This window comes from Hetaerina americana, unplaced genomic scaffold, assembly GCF_022747635.1.
Source record: "Hetaerina americana unplaced genomic scaffold, ioHetAmer1.1.p SCAF_4, whole genome shotgun sequence".
NCBI lineage: Eukaryota > Metazoa > Arthropoda > Insecta > Odonata > Calopterygidae > Hetaerina > Hetaerina americana.
The window spans coordinates 91,181,704-91,200,758 of NW_027286985.1; the positions used below are offsets into that span (position 1 = coordinate 91,181,704).

The window sequence follows — 19,055 nt, forward strand, 5'->3', positions numbered from 1 at the left end:
TTACCGTTTACATATACTACCTTGATCAAAAATTTCCCGGAATTTATTCAGAAAATTAAAAATACAAGTTTATTCATCTAAATCTATATTGTCCCCTACAAAGTAATCCCCATCGACTGCAACACACTTATGCCAGCGCTTGATCCAATCCTCGAAACATTTTTTATATTCGGTTTTCGGTATGTCCATCAGTGCTTCCTGCGATTTTTCCATTACTTCCTCTCGGCTGCTAAAACGCGTTCCCCGTAATGGTTTTTTAACTCGATTGAACAGAAAGAAGTCACAGGGAGCCAAATCAGGTGAATTCGGTGGCTGTTGGATGGTATTTGTTGCATTTTTCGTCAAAAAATTACGAATAATGATAGCACTGTGCGACGGTGCGTTATCATGGTGCAAAATCCACGAGTTTTCTGCCCACATTTCTGGTCTCTTTCGGCGAATTGCTTCACGCAAACGTCTCATAACGCCCAAATAATACTCTTTGTTTACTGTCTGGCCTTCTGGCAAAAATTCATGATGCACTACACCGTTGTAATCCATGAAAACCGTCAGCATTGCCTTCTTTTTTGACTGAAAACGACGTGGTTTTTTTGGTCTCGGCTCATTTGGTGAACGCCATTCACTTGCCTGATGTCTGGATTGCGTGTCGTACTCATAAACCCACGTCTCGTCTCCAGTAATGATCCTTTTGATGAATGTGGGATCGGATTCAGCCTCGCAAATCATGTCTTTTGCGACGTCAACACGGTCTCTTTTTTGCATGAAATTGAGGTCTTTTGGCACCAACTTTGCTGCTACACGACGGAAACCCAAATCATTAACCACAATGTCTTGGGCGGATCCATAGGCAATGTTCAAGTCCTCCGCTATTTCTCTGATGGTTAATTTGCGGTTATTGACCAACATTTCTTTTACTTTATCAATTTTTTCACCGACTTTCGATGTCGATGGTCTGCCACTGCGTTCATCATCTTCGATTGACTCACGACCACTTCTGAACCGCTCGTGCCACTGGTAAACGACCGTTTTTTTTAGAGAATCGTTGCCGAAACACTTTTCCAACATTTCCAACGTCCGTGCGCCACTAAATCCGTTTTTTACGCAAAATTTAATACAAGTTCGTTGTTGCAAATTTAAATCCATTTCTGCAATTGTAAAAAATCGCCAACACACACAGAGATAGATGTACTCTTGGCTACGTAACTTTTGCAAATGTCAAGTTATGACACTAAGATTTAAAGGGAATATCAACAACAGATGTACCAATTTAACAAAAAAAACAGAACTCAAATCGGAACGATGGGAGCGCCACACGGTGGTTATTCCGGGAACCTTTTGATCAAGGTAGTATAGGTGTTTTTTCCCTTTCCCTCACCCCTTATATACCCTCCCTCTATCTCATTTCCTGCTTTTTCCACCTATCTATTAAATCCCCTGACACACACTTGTTTGGCCGGCCGCGAGGTATCTTTGCAAATGTAGAAATAAGGATGGATAATTTTCTCATTCCAACAAAAACATACGAACTTACAGAAAGGAATTAGCAACACCGTAAATAATGAAGAAAATTTCTCTTTGAAAATAACTGTAACTCATTTTTCCACTTACATATTCAATTTTGTTTCTCAATCTATCCACGAAGTTGTCATCACCTATGAGTGGAAATATGGCCAGTTTTGAATTAGCTAATGTACTAATGTGAGTGTGGTAAACTTTGATGAGGTAGAAACGAAGAAGGCAAGTTTAATCGTGGCCTCTGGGAAACAAGGAATTTGCTTGATTGGCCGCGGAGGACTACTAAGATAATGCTTAACTCTCTGTGAAAGGGTTGACGGAAGATATATTAGAAGTTTATTAATACGGTGATATTTTCAGAGGAATTACAACTATGTGCCTGTCATATCCTGTTATTTTAATGCTTTCATAATTGAAATGGCAGATTTAAATGACGGTTTCTTTATCATAATGGAAGTAGTATTTAATCTTTGTTTCGCTGAGATGGCGGATTAATTTTGGCTCACAATGAGATGAAAATGTTCAAAATAATAAATAAGTTGCTCGATAATTCCAGAGGGTTTAGCAAATGATAAATTTCTTGTAAGTGCTCATGTTGAGAGTTTTCTTAGAATAAAAAAAATGGTCATCCCCTTGATTATTCCTTTTCTCTGACTTTGGAAATACTGTAAATGAATAAGCTCAATGATTCATCAATACATATATTTTTTCTATGTTCCTGTTTTCCTTCAAATAAGTAGACTTTTAATCAATAAAAATGAAATCCCATTTAAACGAAGGCATCTTTTGCCACCGTGGTTGATAAAAAAGACGTGAGATACCTTATTTAAGAGGGTAATATTCAGTATTAGGGTGAAGGATATAAGCTGCCAGGGCTTATGAGCACGAAAGTGCAGCACTGTGTAGAGTAGGATCCATTCAAAACCTACGATCCCGGAATCGGTAGGTTTTGGATGCACAAAAACAATAACTTCTCCACATCTAAGCCTCACCTAACACGATACTAGCAACACAGCATCCTATCATTATTAAACTACTATTATTCACTTCTACAAAACTTTGTTTCCCTCCATTTAAAATTCCTATTATTATTCCTTAACTCCATCTACCTCACCCCACATTTTTGCAAAGTCTACAGCATTCTGTTCTGAACAAACTTTTCCTGCTTTCGGATTTCTCCCAAGAATATTGTGTTCTCAATATGATGTAGAGGAATTAATTGTTTTACTTACTCGTCCATTTTATGTACTGCATTTTTCTAAATAGATAAATCTCGAAGGCCTACAATCCACGCTCATCATTATGTCTGAACGACCAATTCTCGGAGATATAAAAAAGAATACTCTATATTAATATTAAGCACTCATATTTTTTTAAAATCTATTCATAGCATTCCCCAATTTGTGAAATTCATGAGAAATAAGTAAAGTGGAATATTTTGGAGAGTTACTTCAAATTTCAAGCAGTTTTTGTTAACTGACGTTGTTATTTATTTGGATATATTTTCCTTTAATTTATCTAATGAATGACCAGAAAGATAGCTCTCGGTTTAACATCTGCATAGAATGTCCTTGTGACTCAAATCTCTTTGCATCTGATCTGTATTTATTTTTTTTGGCATTTCGTGAGCTTATCGCTTGATTAGCGCTCTTTCCACATAATTCCCCCTTTAACTTGGCGTGTAATATTCTGTGCTACGTGAATTCAATTCAAACTTCTCCGTTGAACTATCTTGTTTCTTTAATATCTACCACGTATAAGTTTATGCGTTCTCTATCCCGTAATATCTTATATTTAGGGATTAAATGCGGACGTCTAAAGCTGAGTTCGGAGAGTTTCCTTTATGATTAATAGTCCTCTATTCATTAATTTTTCCTTATCCCATTAAAATACCAGTGACTGAATTGGTTTACGTACACTTCTTTGATCACTTCCAACAAATATGGTTCGCATATCTAAAATAGAATACCTTAGGGCCACCGATGCTCTAACTCATTTCGGCGTTTGCGATTGTTTAATTTGAAAAAGCTAACGAAAACTTTTAGGCATAGAACCTCTAGAAAGGACGGAAAATTTTCAAATGGAAATTTCTACTCCAGTAACGAGGAATGGAACAGCCGAAACGTCGCTGTATTTAATTAACACCACCGCGACGAGAGAAAAACGATCCCGAAATTAGGAACGCATTATGAATTGAGGCCCTAAATTAAAGACCGTGGAAATTACAGAGAGATTTTAAATAAAAATGAGAAACAAGAATAAGAGCCGCTTTTGCATTGCAATGACGATGACGGATTGGGGTTGCCGGCGGCTGTAATTGGTGGTTTGCAGCATGGGAGGGAGGAAGGCGAAGGCCGGGTCCGAAAGGGGATGGGAGGATCCTTGTGGAATAAGCGGGAGAGAGTGAAGGGCGGGAAGTGGAGCGGGAGGAAGGAGTTGCGAAGATAGCAGCGATTAAAAAGGAGCGCAGGGGGGAGGGGGGTTGAGTAGAGGTGCTGCCGCTGTCCGAGGCGGCGGCGCGTGGAAGCGACGCGAAGACGATGGGAGCGGCATCGAAGGAAGTGAGTGATTAATAAAGGGAAATTGCGTAACTGCTGCATCGTATTTGTGTTGCCAAAACCTTTCCGAAGGGCGGACAAGAGAGCACGGGTGAGATTATGCGGCGGCGTGTTTGGGTGGGGGGGGGGAAGAGAGGGAGGCTGGGGGAATGGAGCTCGAAGGACGGAGGTGGGGGTTCGGGATCCAGGGGCGGGAGTGGAGCGACGAAACCCAAATGACTGTGACAGTAACGCCCCGGGAGTTGATTAATGAACCTTCAGTTTTGCATCGAGGCGAGAGCGAAAGATTGAGCGGAAGCTCGGGGGTGGAGGGAGAGGTTTCCAAGGGGAAGGGAGGAGGAAAGGAGTGCTCGCGGAGCGCGGTACGAGAGACTTTGGGCGAATGGGTATTTGCGAGTGCCACTGACCGTCCAAAACGAATAGTACCACGGGAGAAATAGTCGTTTCAAGTTTTAATAATACCAAATTCCACATAACCGACCGTCTAAAAAATAAGATAAAAGTGGCATTACGATAAATATATAAGATAAATAATTTAAACATAAACCCTTTTTTACCCAAAATAATACCATTTAAAAAATATTCTGCTGAAATCTCTTTGAAAATTCACCCAAAAACTACCTTTTTCGTAATTCTGACCATGATTAGCCTAAGTTTGGAATTTGTATGGAAGAAAAATGAGGACGAAAGAATATTATTTGAAGGTATTCTCTCTATGTGCTGACCATAAAAAATTCAAAATATTAAAAAAAATACTAACAGCTGTCTTACTGACCTTATGCGTCGGTGTCACTGAAATGTATATCGGAAACCCTCCTCTCAAGTGAAAAAATAAAATTATCAAAACGTAAGTATCAAAATAATTAGCTAAATTGGCTTTCACCAGTAAGAAATTCTCCCGACTAAGGACAAATCTGTTGACAAGGAAAGCACTGGAAAAGTTAACTCGTAAAGTAAGTACTTGGGCAGCTAATGGATAATCGTACGACACCATATTCTTCACAGTTTTATAGAGATTCTTCTGAGCGGAGTTCCAGTTGCATGGCCTAAGGGTCAATGGTGTAATTTGCGTTTAACAATCAGTCGTACCATTTCCAAAGAGAGTAAGCAGAGAATGGATGCATGCTTGTTTTACATCTCTAAAGAGTAAATTAAGGACTCTATAAAGGCTGGAACGAGAAAAGAAACACAAAAACAATGAAAAGAGAAAAAGGTGGAAATGTTTTGGTGGGGAGGAAGGGTGGGGGAGGAAAGAAGGGGAGGGGGAGAAGAGTCTGACACGGCCAGCACTCACAAGACACGGGCGAGCAAGAGACGGGACGCTCTGCTTAATGATTGGGGAGGTAAAGAGGCAATGTAAACGCCGGACAAAATGGGAAATGGAAGCACACAGACGAATAAAACCCACGCTCAGGGGGTTGGGAAGGGGGAAAGTAAGTAAATGGAAGGTTGTAGCTTCGAGAGTGAAGAGTAATCCGGGATAGGAGATTAAATTGTTCTTGAATAAGAGAGAGAAGACAAAAGGAGGAGGCAAAGAAATTGAAGCGGCCTCTCCCCTCTCCATAAGAGTCGCCTCAGGAACAATGGTCCACGGAGGATGATTAATTGATTGGCGCCGCACGAATGCATGGGGGCTGGAAAATGAATTCGTTTGTTTTATTCACTCAGGCGTAGAGGGGGTGGCGGTGAGGAGGGGGTGGAGGGGGTGAGGGGACGGGAAAGAGAGCAAGTGGGGGGACTCCGCTCACTTCCACCTATCCCTTCTGCCTCCCCAAATCGCATTCCCACGCTACTCCCCCCACCTCTTAGAGGAAAGTAAAGGGCAATGGTCGTTGGACACGCGACCATAGAGCATGGGACGTGAGCGCGTGAAAACTACCAGGTACGCAAATCAGGGTGACGGCGACGAGGGGGCGTGGAGGAAAAAAAGTCACTGGAGGAATTGAATGGGTGAAGTGAAAAAAGTGACGGGTGACGATTCCATTTTAAAAAGTCTCCTTTGGAATTATTCGTATATTATCACCACACAAATTATTCAATTTGTGGATTCCATTTGCCAGAATATTTACAAGAAGCCGTTCTAGTTGTTACCCCGGTGATGAAAGTAAAATTAACATGGGGCATTACAGAGTTTTGTCTGACGATATAGCCGGAACTGGAGAATTCTGTCTGAGGGGTGAATTTGTCTGCGAGAATTATTTGCAGCTTTTTGCCCTAAACCCCCAAAATATCTTTTTGAACTGCCATCCTTCATAAAAAAATAGGCTACGAAAACTTGAATTATTATACACCACTAATACTATGCGACACCTGAAAATTTCAGTGAATTGTATGCATACCAATGGCATTAAAATGAAACCCATAATAATGACCCGGTAATTTGTTGAAATAGGTGAGGATAGAGCTTTTTGAGCCTTAAATTGAGCGTGTAAATCTTACTTATACATCGCTATCATTCGTGCTTACACATCGCCGGCAATATAATGTTTTATTTTCCTGACAACTGCAGATTTCCAGAAGCGTCTGTTCGTCTAAAAATCATAAAATGTATCTGAGTCTGTTCAGAAGAATACATGAATGGGGTCAAAAACCTTCGGGCCTAGTATAAATCTCTACTAAAAAGGGTACCACATAACTAGATTTTTTATCATTTAAATTAAACTAAACGGTTTGTTAAAATTTAAAATTAATATTAAAGTCCTTGTTTAAATATAAATTACCTTTTGATTGACAGAATGGGCGAACACATTTCTTTTTGCCTCTATTTTTTCATGAATGCTACCTCAGAAATTTCATAGGTTTGGCTATGATATATTATAATGGCTGAAATGACTTTCAATTTATTATATAATTGAAATAAATATCAATTTTGGCAAACATTTTGGAAGATCCTAAACAAAGAATAATAGCGGCAAACCATGAATTTATAATACTATAAGAATTACTCGAAATAGTGAGTTATGGCTCCTTGTGGAAATTAAGTTTTTGTTGAGTGATTTTGCTATTTCAATTCAATAACCACTCTGCGAAAGCTGTGGAAAAATGCATTTCACCTGCCAGGTATGAACACACAATGCACACAAGTTACTCCTTCGATGATAATACCTTATAAGCGGTACACTTCTGGGGTCAAAAGTTTATTTTCAGGTACACTTAAAAGGGGGTTGAATTACAGAGGCTTAATGAGTGTCGAGCATAAATGAATTCGGTAGAAGGCGCCTGCCATGAATGATGATTACTGAGAGAGAATGGAGTGTCTGGATCTTAAGTCATGAGCAAATTCGAATGAGATCGTACGTCCTTGGAATGAAAAGTGGTCTTCCAAACAGAGAGCTTCATTGAGGAATAAGCATTTCATTGCCGGTGTGGAAAAAAAGACTAGTTAAGTGTATTGCTTTGGAAAATGTATCAAAAAATAAATAAAATCAAGAAATTATGTGCATCCTCTTGAACAAAACTCTAAAAGCTTTTATCATATGCGTTTGGTTACAAACGGTTCGGATACGAATTTCTCATCTTTTTCCCGACTAATCACTCTCTCCAGCTGCCATTTTTTTTAGCAAAGCTTTATGAGGTACCATTATAAATATTTTCATACATAATATGAAGCGTTTTTTGTGATAATAAAGACCGAATAAATGAGTGAGAGTCATTTGGCACCATTTCTAGGAGGTATTTCATCACTTCACGCGTGATGACTCTTATTTTAGATTTTAGATATGACGGTGTTGAGAGTTCCATGGCCAAGGGAAAATCTGGACGCCCATCTTAATAACCGAAAATTCAAATGCTAGTATGTTATGGTTCTGGTAAAGTCACTGGGACCTCTTTGTTCACGTAGTTCGCTGGTGGGGAGTAGGAAAGGTGCACTTGGGGGCAGCGAGGGGCGTGTGGGGGAAGGGAGGAATGCGGCGCGGGTGGGCGGGCGCAATAATCGAGAGGAGTGGGGAGAGAGGGCCATTCATCATTCGAATTTTGACGAGCGCTCCATAACAGCCATTGTTTCCGCGTCTGCCCCTAAGGTGGCGGAAACACACAGCGAGTGTGTGATGTGAAAACCGAGACGGGTTGGAGTCTGAGGAAGGGATTAACATAGGAATGCCACAGAAAAAACTGAACGCGGAAGGCGAGCAAGGAGATATCTAGGTTGAGCCTCGGCTAAATACAGTTGGAATTTGGTCTTTACGATAAAGAGGAAGGACGGAGTCCAGCTTGACGCACCATCCCGATATTTCGTGTCCCTCAGGTAAGTCATCTACATCAATACCCTGCAAGCCACCATAAAGGTGTGTGGCAGGGGGTGCAGCACCAGGAGGAAAGGGTAAGGGATGAGGGGGTTAGGGTTTTTCAAATGGATGGGGGAAGGTAAGGGGAACCTGCAAAAAAATATATAAATATGATCGTACCTGTATAACCATGCGCAGTCGCTACCTTGTAGGTTAATACTTATTATGTCGAGCCGGCTCTTGGGGGATTTCGATTACAAGCATTCTGGTCTCTTAATGTTCTTGGAAAAAATGACCATTTAAACCTGTCTGCCTTGCAGTCAATCTCTCTAATCTTATATTCGTGATCCCTCCGCCCGTAATACGTTGGGGTACGTATTATGTTCTTGATGTCATCGGGAAAGAACCCCACTTTAAATGTTTTTAATAAGTTTAATCTATATTGTAAATGCCGCTGTGTAAGGGAATCCCAGCCTAAATTTTCTAGCTAAGTATTACTCTACTACGTTGGTCATAACAATCTTTGACAAATCAAGCCCCCCTCCGCTGAACTCGATCCAATTCCGAAAATAAATTTATCTCTTGAGGATCCCATATACTGGCAGCATACTTTAGGTGGGGCCTGACTGGGGCAAGAAAGCATCGTTCCTTCACTTTTTCGTCAAGTAACGCGGCGGCCGAGGATCCAATCTTCACTCATCATTGGAATTCTAAAATATCCGCCCATACTTATCAGACACACGCCCATAAGCCATTCCAGGACGAAAGATCTAGTCCGCGCTTCAATACAAGGAGCGTCGACAACCTGAGTCACCCGCGGTATTGACTAACGGAGTGGAAACCCAACGCAAATATGTTCCCGTTGACAAGTATAAGGCTTAGATCCGATATCACTTAAGCTATAAAGGCTGTCTGTATTACATTTATGTAGATTAAAATGACGGAGGGTACCAATCATCCCACCCCCATTTGAAAGCTCAGATCAAAATTATTAGAAATCAGGAAATGACGTTTTAATGTTTTACTCATGTTTTGGGAGAATATTATTTAATTATTCACATGGTTAGTGTCAAGGGAAGAGGACTACATCTTTGAGCCATTGACCAAGACATTGAGTCTGACCACTATTATTCAAACTAACTGGCAGTCATATTCACCCACCATTCCTAGTTATTGTCCTCGTTACATTCAAGTCTTCTTGTGTGCGAGGAGAAATGTATCTCACTTAGATACCTTAGTGCATTTACTGTAGTTATCACGATCTGCCTCAGTTTAATTATTTTTCAGAAATATATTGTAACTTAAAATTAAGAAAATTTTAATTTTTGATTTTGCATGTCTGGTGTGAAATCGCCCCCTGCCAAACACTAGTGGTGGATTGCAGGTTTTCATGTTAAAGAGAATATACTTATTCCAGTATCACATCAAAATCGCATAAAAAGAAGAACCCCGTTTTTTTTAATTTAACCATACTTAACATGCTCGCTGTCAGTATTTGGGTTTTCATATTAAAGTCATCTGCAGGAATCACAAAGTTCTTATATACATGCACTACATAACATAAGTCACATAAGGAACTACATTACACAAGTCTATTTAAATTGTACACTTTGGAAAACAGCTATAATGATTTACGCAGGTTTTAGCTTATCAACGAAGGTATATTAGCTTCCTCTTTTTGATTTATTTGTTCTCCTGCACGGCGTATCATTACGTTTACTGATGATGATCTCAGCACAAGACATTAAATTACTTGGAGAGAAAAATAAATCAAATAGAAAGCCGAGCCACTTTCGATGATTTAATGAATTAATCTTTGCAGTTATTACAAATAATAAATTTATTCGAAGAACGGATGGTATCGCAAAGGGATGTAAACGAAAGGTGGCTATTATTCCGCCATGTGTTACAGTAAAGCGCTGAATTCCCTCTTCTCGAGCTGAAAGAATACACCGAGGTCGCAATTTTAAAGTGTGGAATTTCGGGTCTCTCAATGTTTTACCCACTAATACCAAAATCGGGAGCCGTAAGAACTCAGAGTTCTTAATACAAAAGTCACTTAAATTTACTGTTCATCCCTCGGGGGAAATGCGAAATTTGACGTTCGAAAAACCTCTGGCCCAGCCCTGTGGAAAGAAAAAACCCTTGCGGCGTCCGCGAACGTTCTTGCGGCCACCACACCCTCCACCTCCGGCAGGGGATCGGGCAAGGGGGCGCGGCGAGGAAGGTATGAGTGGCTCTCTCTCTCTCGGCCAAAGATTAAGTGGGAATGGCGGAGAGTTAGGGCAAGAGAGGGGGAGATTTAAAAAATCGCTCGATGCTTGGTAAATATGGAAAAATTAACAAAACAAGGTAACTGGAAAGTTTTGCTGCCGTAAGCGTAAATATTCAAAATTTGCCGAGTCGTTTTTGTAATAAGATGATTACATTTCTCGGTATATGATTAAGGCGCAAACAATTTAAATGAAAGAGTACAATAAGTTTCGAGTGAGCCATCAGAACAGGTATTTTTAAGAGCCGGGAGCATAATGAGAAACAAAGAAAACTTCCGGGGATTCTAAGTATTGCTTGATAGCTTAGAACAATATAGTTTAAAATAAATAATTTGGAAGTTTGTATGATGATCAAAATTTATTTCCTCACAATATATTTTTGTTAATATCAGAGCATTTTCTTGAGTATTACTTCATCCTTCCAGTTTTAAATAATCTTCTTTAAACCCTTTATTAAAAATCGATCAAAGGGAGAATTCAGTACATTCGTATTTCCTTTGCGAGTAAAATGATATTAAAATGAAAAAAATCATGGCAAGTAAATCGAAGCAATACACTTTTAAGCACCAATTCCTTGCATAGTTTACAACCCATTACCCTTATATAATTTTGTTTAATTTGAAAACTTTTGTTTTCGAATCGAAAATTACAAGTTACAATTGATGCATCATAAAAATTTAATTTCAGTCATTTTTAGAAACTCCCAGGAGCTATTGGCCGATAATTATACAAATAAATATTAATGAGAATTCATATGCTCCCTCTCGGACCTGTGGAGGAGGAATCGTAACGGAATAATTCTACGGAATGAAGAACACAATGTATTTTTCCACTGTTCTTATTTTGGTACTGCTAATTTCAACGCTTAGGCGTCATCATTAGGTACAACTTACTCAAGTTGCAGTCCATTTATGTACCATTCTTTTTTATTCTGCTATTATTTAGAGTTACGGTTCGTGAAATACGTTTTTGAAGGAAAGATTAAAACAAATATGATTGAAAGAGGACAAAATTTCCATAAATTTTAGCTAGTCACCTTGCAATTTAACAATTGTTTATAAATTAGCCTGTTTAAAGGTACCATTCAAATTTAGGAAAATAGATAGGTAATGATGAAAACCTGCTCAACATTTTTGACTCCTAAAAACCTTGATCCGAGCTCTCTGTCGCCTGCTGTTTGTAAAATTCTCACTACTTTAATGCATATTTAGATCTATTGGGACGGATTCCTTCAATCAATTTGGAAAATAATAAAAAATATATTTGCCTTAACGCATCCTCGCTAATGCAGTACTCTAATGACATCAACAGAATACGAGCCGAATACGAGCTCGTACCGAATTCATTCTACCCGATCAGAGATGTGTAACTAATATTTAATGAAAGAAGCATACAACAGGTCAAAATAGAGTATCCCTCCCTTCCTTTGTAAAAATGAGCCTTTGATATTGAACAATATGAATAAGTTACGCAATTTTGGAAATATTTTGTTAATATGTGAAATATTAATTTGTAATTTTTTATAAATCTTCTATCTGAATCCAATTCACATTGGTCAGTTACATAATAATTACAATCAAACAGCCAAGATTGAGTACTCACCTTGCCCATCCCTACCTCCCGTGTCGAGATCCCCATCTTCTCGTGATGGCGCAACTGAACCGGGTAAATGATTTGGTAGTAATGGGCGCCGATGTTTCGAACCAACTCTTGGTTCTGGCGGTACTCCCGGAGAAGTCTCTCCACCTCCCCTGGAAAGACAAGAGAATAACAGGTCTTGGTAAAAATCATCAGGAACAATATACATACTGTTTCCGTGACATGATAGAGTTCATCGGTAAACACTAGGGTCATTGATGGGCATCATCCATCTAACACTAAGGACTGTGTCAAGTGGTATTCCTACTGTTACCCAGGAAACCAGTTCGTTTTCCTGCTACGCTCATCATTACACGGGACACATGAAACATCCACAAATCTATGGACCGCGGGTTTTGACCCTGGGCATCATCAGAGACATTGGTTGGGAATCCATAAATATGGTGTTACCTTGAAGTTCAATCATGTGGGGATAGAATAAATTAATGACAAGGAAATCAATATTCGAGTTGTAGTAGGTTGGTGCTCTGAAGGTCGAAGATCTTTAGAGATGTCCTCGCGGAAATATCAACATCCTCATTTTTTTCCTGGTTCTGTAAATTAATATGAAGGCAATGTTCAGCATGTTAGGCTGAAATGATAACGAAATTAATGTATAATATTTAAAAATATTCTGAAAATTTAAGTGACACGAGAATAAACATGATTTCGAGAAACCTTAGCGTCATCTTATAGCACTCGTGCATGAGGGAAGTGTCTTGGAGAGTCAGAATGTTCTAAGTAGTCTCGAGCTCTTTTTTCCAGCTTTTTTTTCCAGCCACTGGACAGCCTCTTGGAAGTTGACCGAGCAAAATTCTCTGCGGCTCGTACATCACATGCATCAGCCCTTTCCTTGGCTCCCCAGTCGCAAACTTAATCGGCATTATTCCATCTCCAGAGAAATCAGCCGCGTGGCGTATGAATACCACGAGGCGTCGCTGCAATCCGCGTGCATTACGTGTGACAGGCGCCTCCGGGCGTCAAATCACACCGCACGGCCGCCGGTGAGGAGGAGGGAAGGGGAGGTGGAAGGGAGGGCGCACGGGGAGTATGGGATGGGGGGATCTGCGAATGATAGCCTCCCACGGGGGCGTAGCTATGTCGCAATGCACTCACTCGCTCTCCCTCCACCCGTACTCCCCCTGGAATAAGAATACGTACACCTGGAGAGCCCCGCGAGGCGATGATGCCCCAGGAGAGCGACTCATTCTTTTCTGGAGGAGAAGACTCAGCAGGATTTTGCGACTGCTAAAAAGGACACTGAGCTAATTACGTAAAAGCGGTAATTTAGACGTTTGGACAAATAATATCAATTCCAAACCACCAGAGTTTCATGTTATGTACGGCCTGATTTGAAATGAAAATAATTAACTACAAGATTTGAACTTTAAATCATCCAGCCTTAAGTGTCGATGAGCAAAAGTGCTCCGAAAATTCTCTCAATCGCTGAGCGAATGCATTAAACTAGATTATGAGACAATGTTAGGGCAAACCTTTTTTTATTACTGTTGATTAATTTTTTCTTGCTTTTCTTAAATCAAAGACAAGCAAGCATTCTTTGTGGCAGTTAACAAAGTCTGCGTTCGAATAATTAAACATGACATGTTTTCACTAGTAGAACACAAATCTATTATTTCATAATATAGACAATATAAACATTATTACATATATAAAAATATTGAAAAATGTTTCCAAGCGTTGAGCTAAACACAAGGATTAGTGAACACCATTATGAATTCTGTGAAAAACTATCAAACCCTGACGAGTAAAAATTAGGCTTTTAACGCAATCATATTTTAGATTCCTTTGGTTAAGAATGGAGTTTTTCCGGTACATTGAAGTAAGCCCATTAAATTACGCAAAACTTTCCCAAAATATTTTTGATGCTTACTCGTATACGGTGAAAAGCATACTAATTTTAAACGTGCACAAAAAAACAAGACGTCAATCAGTAAAGTATTTGATAGATTGTGATTTTTATTCTATTTTGCAAAACCATGATAAGGTTTTTAAAGGTCGGATTCCAAAATATAAAATAGTACCGAGATCAGAATAATATTGTCAGAGATCTCCTAGTATCGCGAGTAGAATAACATTTTGACTTTTTGGAAGAAGAGCAATAGCTCCTTCATGACGGTAATGGGAAACGCATGGAATATGCTTACTTAACATGATTGTCAGCCACCGCCAGAACACACAATTCTATTCGCTAAACCTTTAGTATACTTCAGCGAATCGAAGCATGAATTCGTCGTTGCTCAATGGATTTTCGTTTCCGTGCGCATCGTCGGAGTTCGTTTTATTACATCGCCGGTTCACTTCCTTCGCGGCGATGGGGAACAGATATTCGTAAACGGCGTCATCGATGCGACTCGCGTCCCTGCGTGGATTGGAAATGATTCCATCGGAATGACTCCTACATACAGTCGCGCACCTGCACGCCTCAAACCAGAGTGGGCGATGTCGCGCTCTCAGGGGTTGGGTCGAGAGGTTGGGGGAGGGTGCTGGGGCAATCGCGAGAGATAAACGGAAGGGAAGATGAGGGGGGAGGGAAGGGCCCTGGGGAACGGACTCTGGCCACTTTTGCAACTTGGACTCCGATCACGTTTCGAAGGTTTTCAGTCGACCATTACATGGGGGAGAAACACGGACCCGGCACTATCGCGTTTCTTGCCCATTGCTGTACTTCTCAGGCATTTTTTCTGACCCAATCGGATGGCGTGGAACAATTGTTGGCGCCGCGATAGTTGTTCGATCAATCTGCGTTCTGATGTAGTTGCACCCATCGGCTCCTTTCCTGAGGTTGATATATGTCCACTAATCACGAAAGTATTTCTAATGAGCAGTTTCTAATACTCTGTGAGAGATGGAAATATTATAATAAACATTGCGTTTTTAATAATGAACAAATTATAACACTTTTCCTCTAGATATTGATTTTTTACACGTCCGGTTACGTTGTATCACATCATTTTCTCTCCGAATGATGTATTTTATCAAAATTGGTCGTGTAATCATTTAATATCTGGTGGATACATTTAATTGTTATCATTTGTTCATTATAATGTTTTATTTTCATCACATCAGGCGTGAAACCATACAATTTATAGGGTATTTAAAAATTCGTTAGATGTTTACAGCCGTTAGGGAAAATAAAGTATTTGCTGTTGGAGCCAGGTTTACGTGGATCGAGTGTTTTAATATTTGAAATATTTGATTTGGAAACACAGAAGTACGACGAAGACATTTTCCAGTAAAAATTTAGCATAAACAGCATTAGCATATAAATTGAAAGGCCTTCAAAACTAAGATAATGAACATGTTGAATTTTACCACCGAATATCTAAAATTTCATTGATCATGACGAATAGATAGCATTAAATGTCTGGAGATCAAATAAAGGCGTCTACGTAAACACCGCTCCATTTGCATTGAGAAAAGCTTTCTGGACCTGTCACATTTCTTGGAAAAGTGTATCCATTCACTTGAGAAAAAATTTATTTCATACATAATTGCCTGCAAAAGCCTTCGGAGAACATACAGTTATTCAAAGGAGAGAAGTAATAGGGATGGCTAAATGACCGAAGAAATGCTTTTAAGTATTCACATTCGAAATAAAGATCTAGGTGGACGCGGGGTGATATGAATTTTACTGCCAAAACACCCTCGTGAGCCTTGCAATAAAGTAAATACTATAGTTTTGTTTAAATGGAAGCAAATGCGGCGATGTTATCAGAGATTGCATTCAGGCATTACGCGGTCCGGGTTAATGAATAGCCGTTCCCGTTACCACGACCAGGATCCCTGTTCATCCGTAGTACCAAACATAAAACGCTCTCATCCGTCCCCCGTCCATACTTCCACTGCCCTAGGAGATTATGCCTAAACCGCCGCCTTCCCGTAGAACATTTTTTTTTAGCTCAACCCGAAAATATAAAAACGCGGGTATTTCCATCTAGACTTTAAAACGCTTACCCGTTGACAGCTCTAAGAGCATCCCTTTTGTTTTTAGGGAAAAGCAAAGCGGCTTTCAGGCGCCTAACTACTGAGATCCAAAAAAAATGTTCCTCACACATATTTCGGCGACTGTTTTTTTTTATGAAGGCCGCGGGAACGTATGTTCCTACACGCAGGCATACGTATCTCCCAGTGCGCCTCCTGCGACGCGAGGGAAAACAACACCCTTTTATTTATTTATTTTCCGCATCATTTGGGATATTGCCGTTCCCTCCGGCGTCTGTTTTATAATGCAAAGGAGGTGGTATTTTTGCTTTCGGACCCTTTTTAATTTTTTTTGAGGTGGCAACCCGTAGATGGCTCCGTAAGGGGATGTGAATCAAGAGAAATCCTTTCCAGTTTGATAGACAACCGTTCCTTCGCAAGGGATGGTTGTCTATAGATTTAATTTATGCCTTATATTTAATTTGCCTTTCCTTAGGCTATGAGGACATTGAAAATAGACTTTTTAAGACGGAACTCCTCTTCCAAATAACATATTCTTTCTACCCTTCCAAGCAATAATTAAGATAACTGGGTACCTTAGAACATTACTACAAGTAAAATAACTGAATTAGGGACTATCGGCAAAGTCATTTTCATAGTCCGCTTAAATTCTAATGATATAATTAATTTAAGAAAAAAATGCCGTTTTATCTGGATATTTTCCTGTCGGTTACTTAATTCTCAGTCTCATTGAAATTATTTCACAAATAATTCGAAAAAACACATCTCGCATAACAATTCAAATACAACGTGAGTAAATTGTATTTGAACACCTATAAAATGTTTTTTGTTAAAAACGATGAAATTTTTAAAATTAACCATAGCTATTCCATTTTAAATCAATTTTCAACTCACTGGCACAGTAAGTGCCAGTGAGTTGAAAGACTCTCATACTAGGCAATATTCAGAGAGATAATTTTTTTTAAATGCTATTTAAAAAATAAATATCTTAGCATCCAAGATTTGGTTCCATCATAATTACTTGGGATTAATAATTAAGGCGGTTTCCCGTTGCCTTCCTCAATAGTGTTTTTAACGTTACAACATCACTTAATGGCCGCCCCACTGCGGTAAGACGCCTTCGCAGCCGCCTCATTGAGGAACAGACCGCTGCGTGGGCTACCTTTCGTCTGGCTCTTAACCTTCGACCTATCTGGCATGAGTGACCCTACTAGGAACAAATGTCATTACTACTGCAAAAACATTCAAGCCACTTCAAACCATTGTCATCCATGGGGAGCGGTGATTATGTAGGGTAGATCAGTTTTTGATTAAATGAGGGATGAAACTTTGTTATGCCATAGCAATAATGAAGTCACTATTAGGAAGAGGATAAAGTATTACAGGAATGTAAGACTCTCCATTCTCATGATGTCACCGCGCAGGTTGTTTTTCTGACAACAATTTCGTCCGTGTTTCAACGAGCGTCTTCAGGTCGAAGTGGCCTTCGACCTGAAGACGCTCGTTGAAGACGCTTGTATTCATATGTATCCTATAAATTGAGAATACATTTGGCAGAGCAAACTGGGCACTCTTTATGGACATTTTGCAGAATTAAGGAATAGACTGTTAAGGTAGACGACTTATTCATAACATTCTTTCAGACTACACGGATGAGGATTGCAAATGGAGAATCAGAGAGGACATTTCTGAACAGAGTAGAACGACAGGACTGTCTATTTTGTCATTATAGATTGTATACGGGAAGGGAATCCCAGGGATACATCGGACGGGCTGGAGTAAAAGTAGGTGAGGGAATCTAAAAAAACCGATTGATTTTACGGATGGTTTACAATCGCTACTTAGTGCATTGCGGTACCAGTGTGACAGGAATGTGATGATAATTAATCATTAGAAAACAAATTTACGAGATTCTCAAGAGATATGAAGGCCAAGGTAAATATTAAAGTTGGGGAACATGAACCCCCGAAGAGATAAAGTAGGTATCCTAAAAAGGAATAGTTTTGGACGAGAGTGGGCAGATTAATCGGGGTTGAAAGTAAAATTGCTTCGGTAAGGATACATTCACGAAGAGGAGAGAGCTAACGATAGGTTCCTCAAGTAAAGTCGTAAAAAAAGGAATGCTTAAAACTTTAATATGAAGCGTAGTTTTGTATGGCTTGGAAAGTTGTTCTTTGAAGAAAGGGGATAAACATGGATTTAACGCTTTGGTTATTTGGATGTGGAGAGGAACAAAGAAAATAAAATGGACAAAAAACCAAACTATGAAGTTTAAGGAGAAGAGAGAAGGCTGTTGGGAGAAATTCAAAATGAAAAGACAAGTTGATGTATGAGAACCTGAGAAACAGCTGGATACTGAAAGCGGCAATAGAGAGGGGGGAAAGCGAGGGAGAATAATGATAGGCATTTTACAAGGAATTCATGAAGATAGAAAATATCCACAGCTAAACAATGAGATTTTTCTGTGTATTATCGCGATTACGGATATGCCCTGGTAAGTTAGCAAGGGTAGATAAAAGAAAAATGTATAGTACCAGGGTAAATCTAAAACCTATCCTAATTCACTAGACTATCGCTTCAAGTCCAAGATTAATATATTTAACCTAATAACAGGAACATTTCAAAGAAATAATTTACTTTATGCTTCATCTGGTCAAATGCTCTGAATCTTAACAAGTTCTAAGGGAATATTCATGTCGGATGTTGGATTCTCTATTAAGTCCCAGTATCGTATTATTTATAATGTATGGATTAGGGGTTTTTGAAATCTTCTCCCGTTTCTAAATGGATGAATTCACATGTGTAGAAGAATTGGAATAAAGGCTTCAATTAGTGGCGTGGGTAATTCATGAAATTATTTCAAAGAAATTATGCCTTGTTTA

At 39.4% G+C, this 19,055-nt stretch overlaps 1 protein-coding gene across 1 annotated transcript in view; it reads right to left on the reverse strand.

Annotated features, from left to right (window-relative positions):
• Nucleotides 1–19,055, reverse strand: part of mmd (disintegrin and metalloproteinase domain-containing protein mind-meld) — a 997,749-nt gene that overhangs the window by 560,553 nt on the left and 418,141 nt on the right. Inside the window, exon 6 of the mRNA XM_071590726.1 lies at nt 12,175–12,323. Coding sequence (XP_071446827.1) covers nt 12,175–12,323 — 149 coding nt within the window. The remainder of the gene's footprint in view (nt 1–12,174; nt 12,324–19,055) is intronic.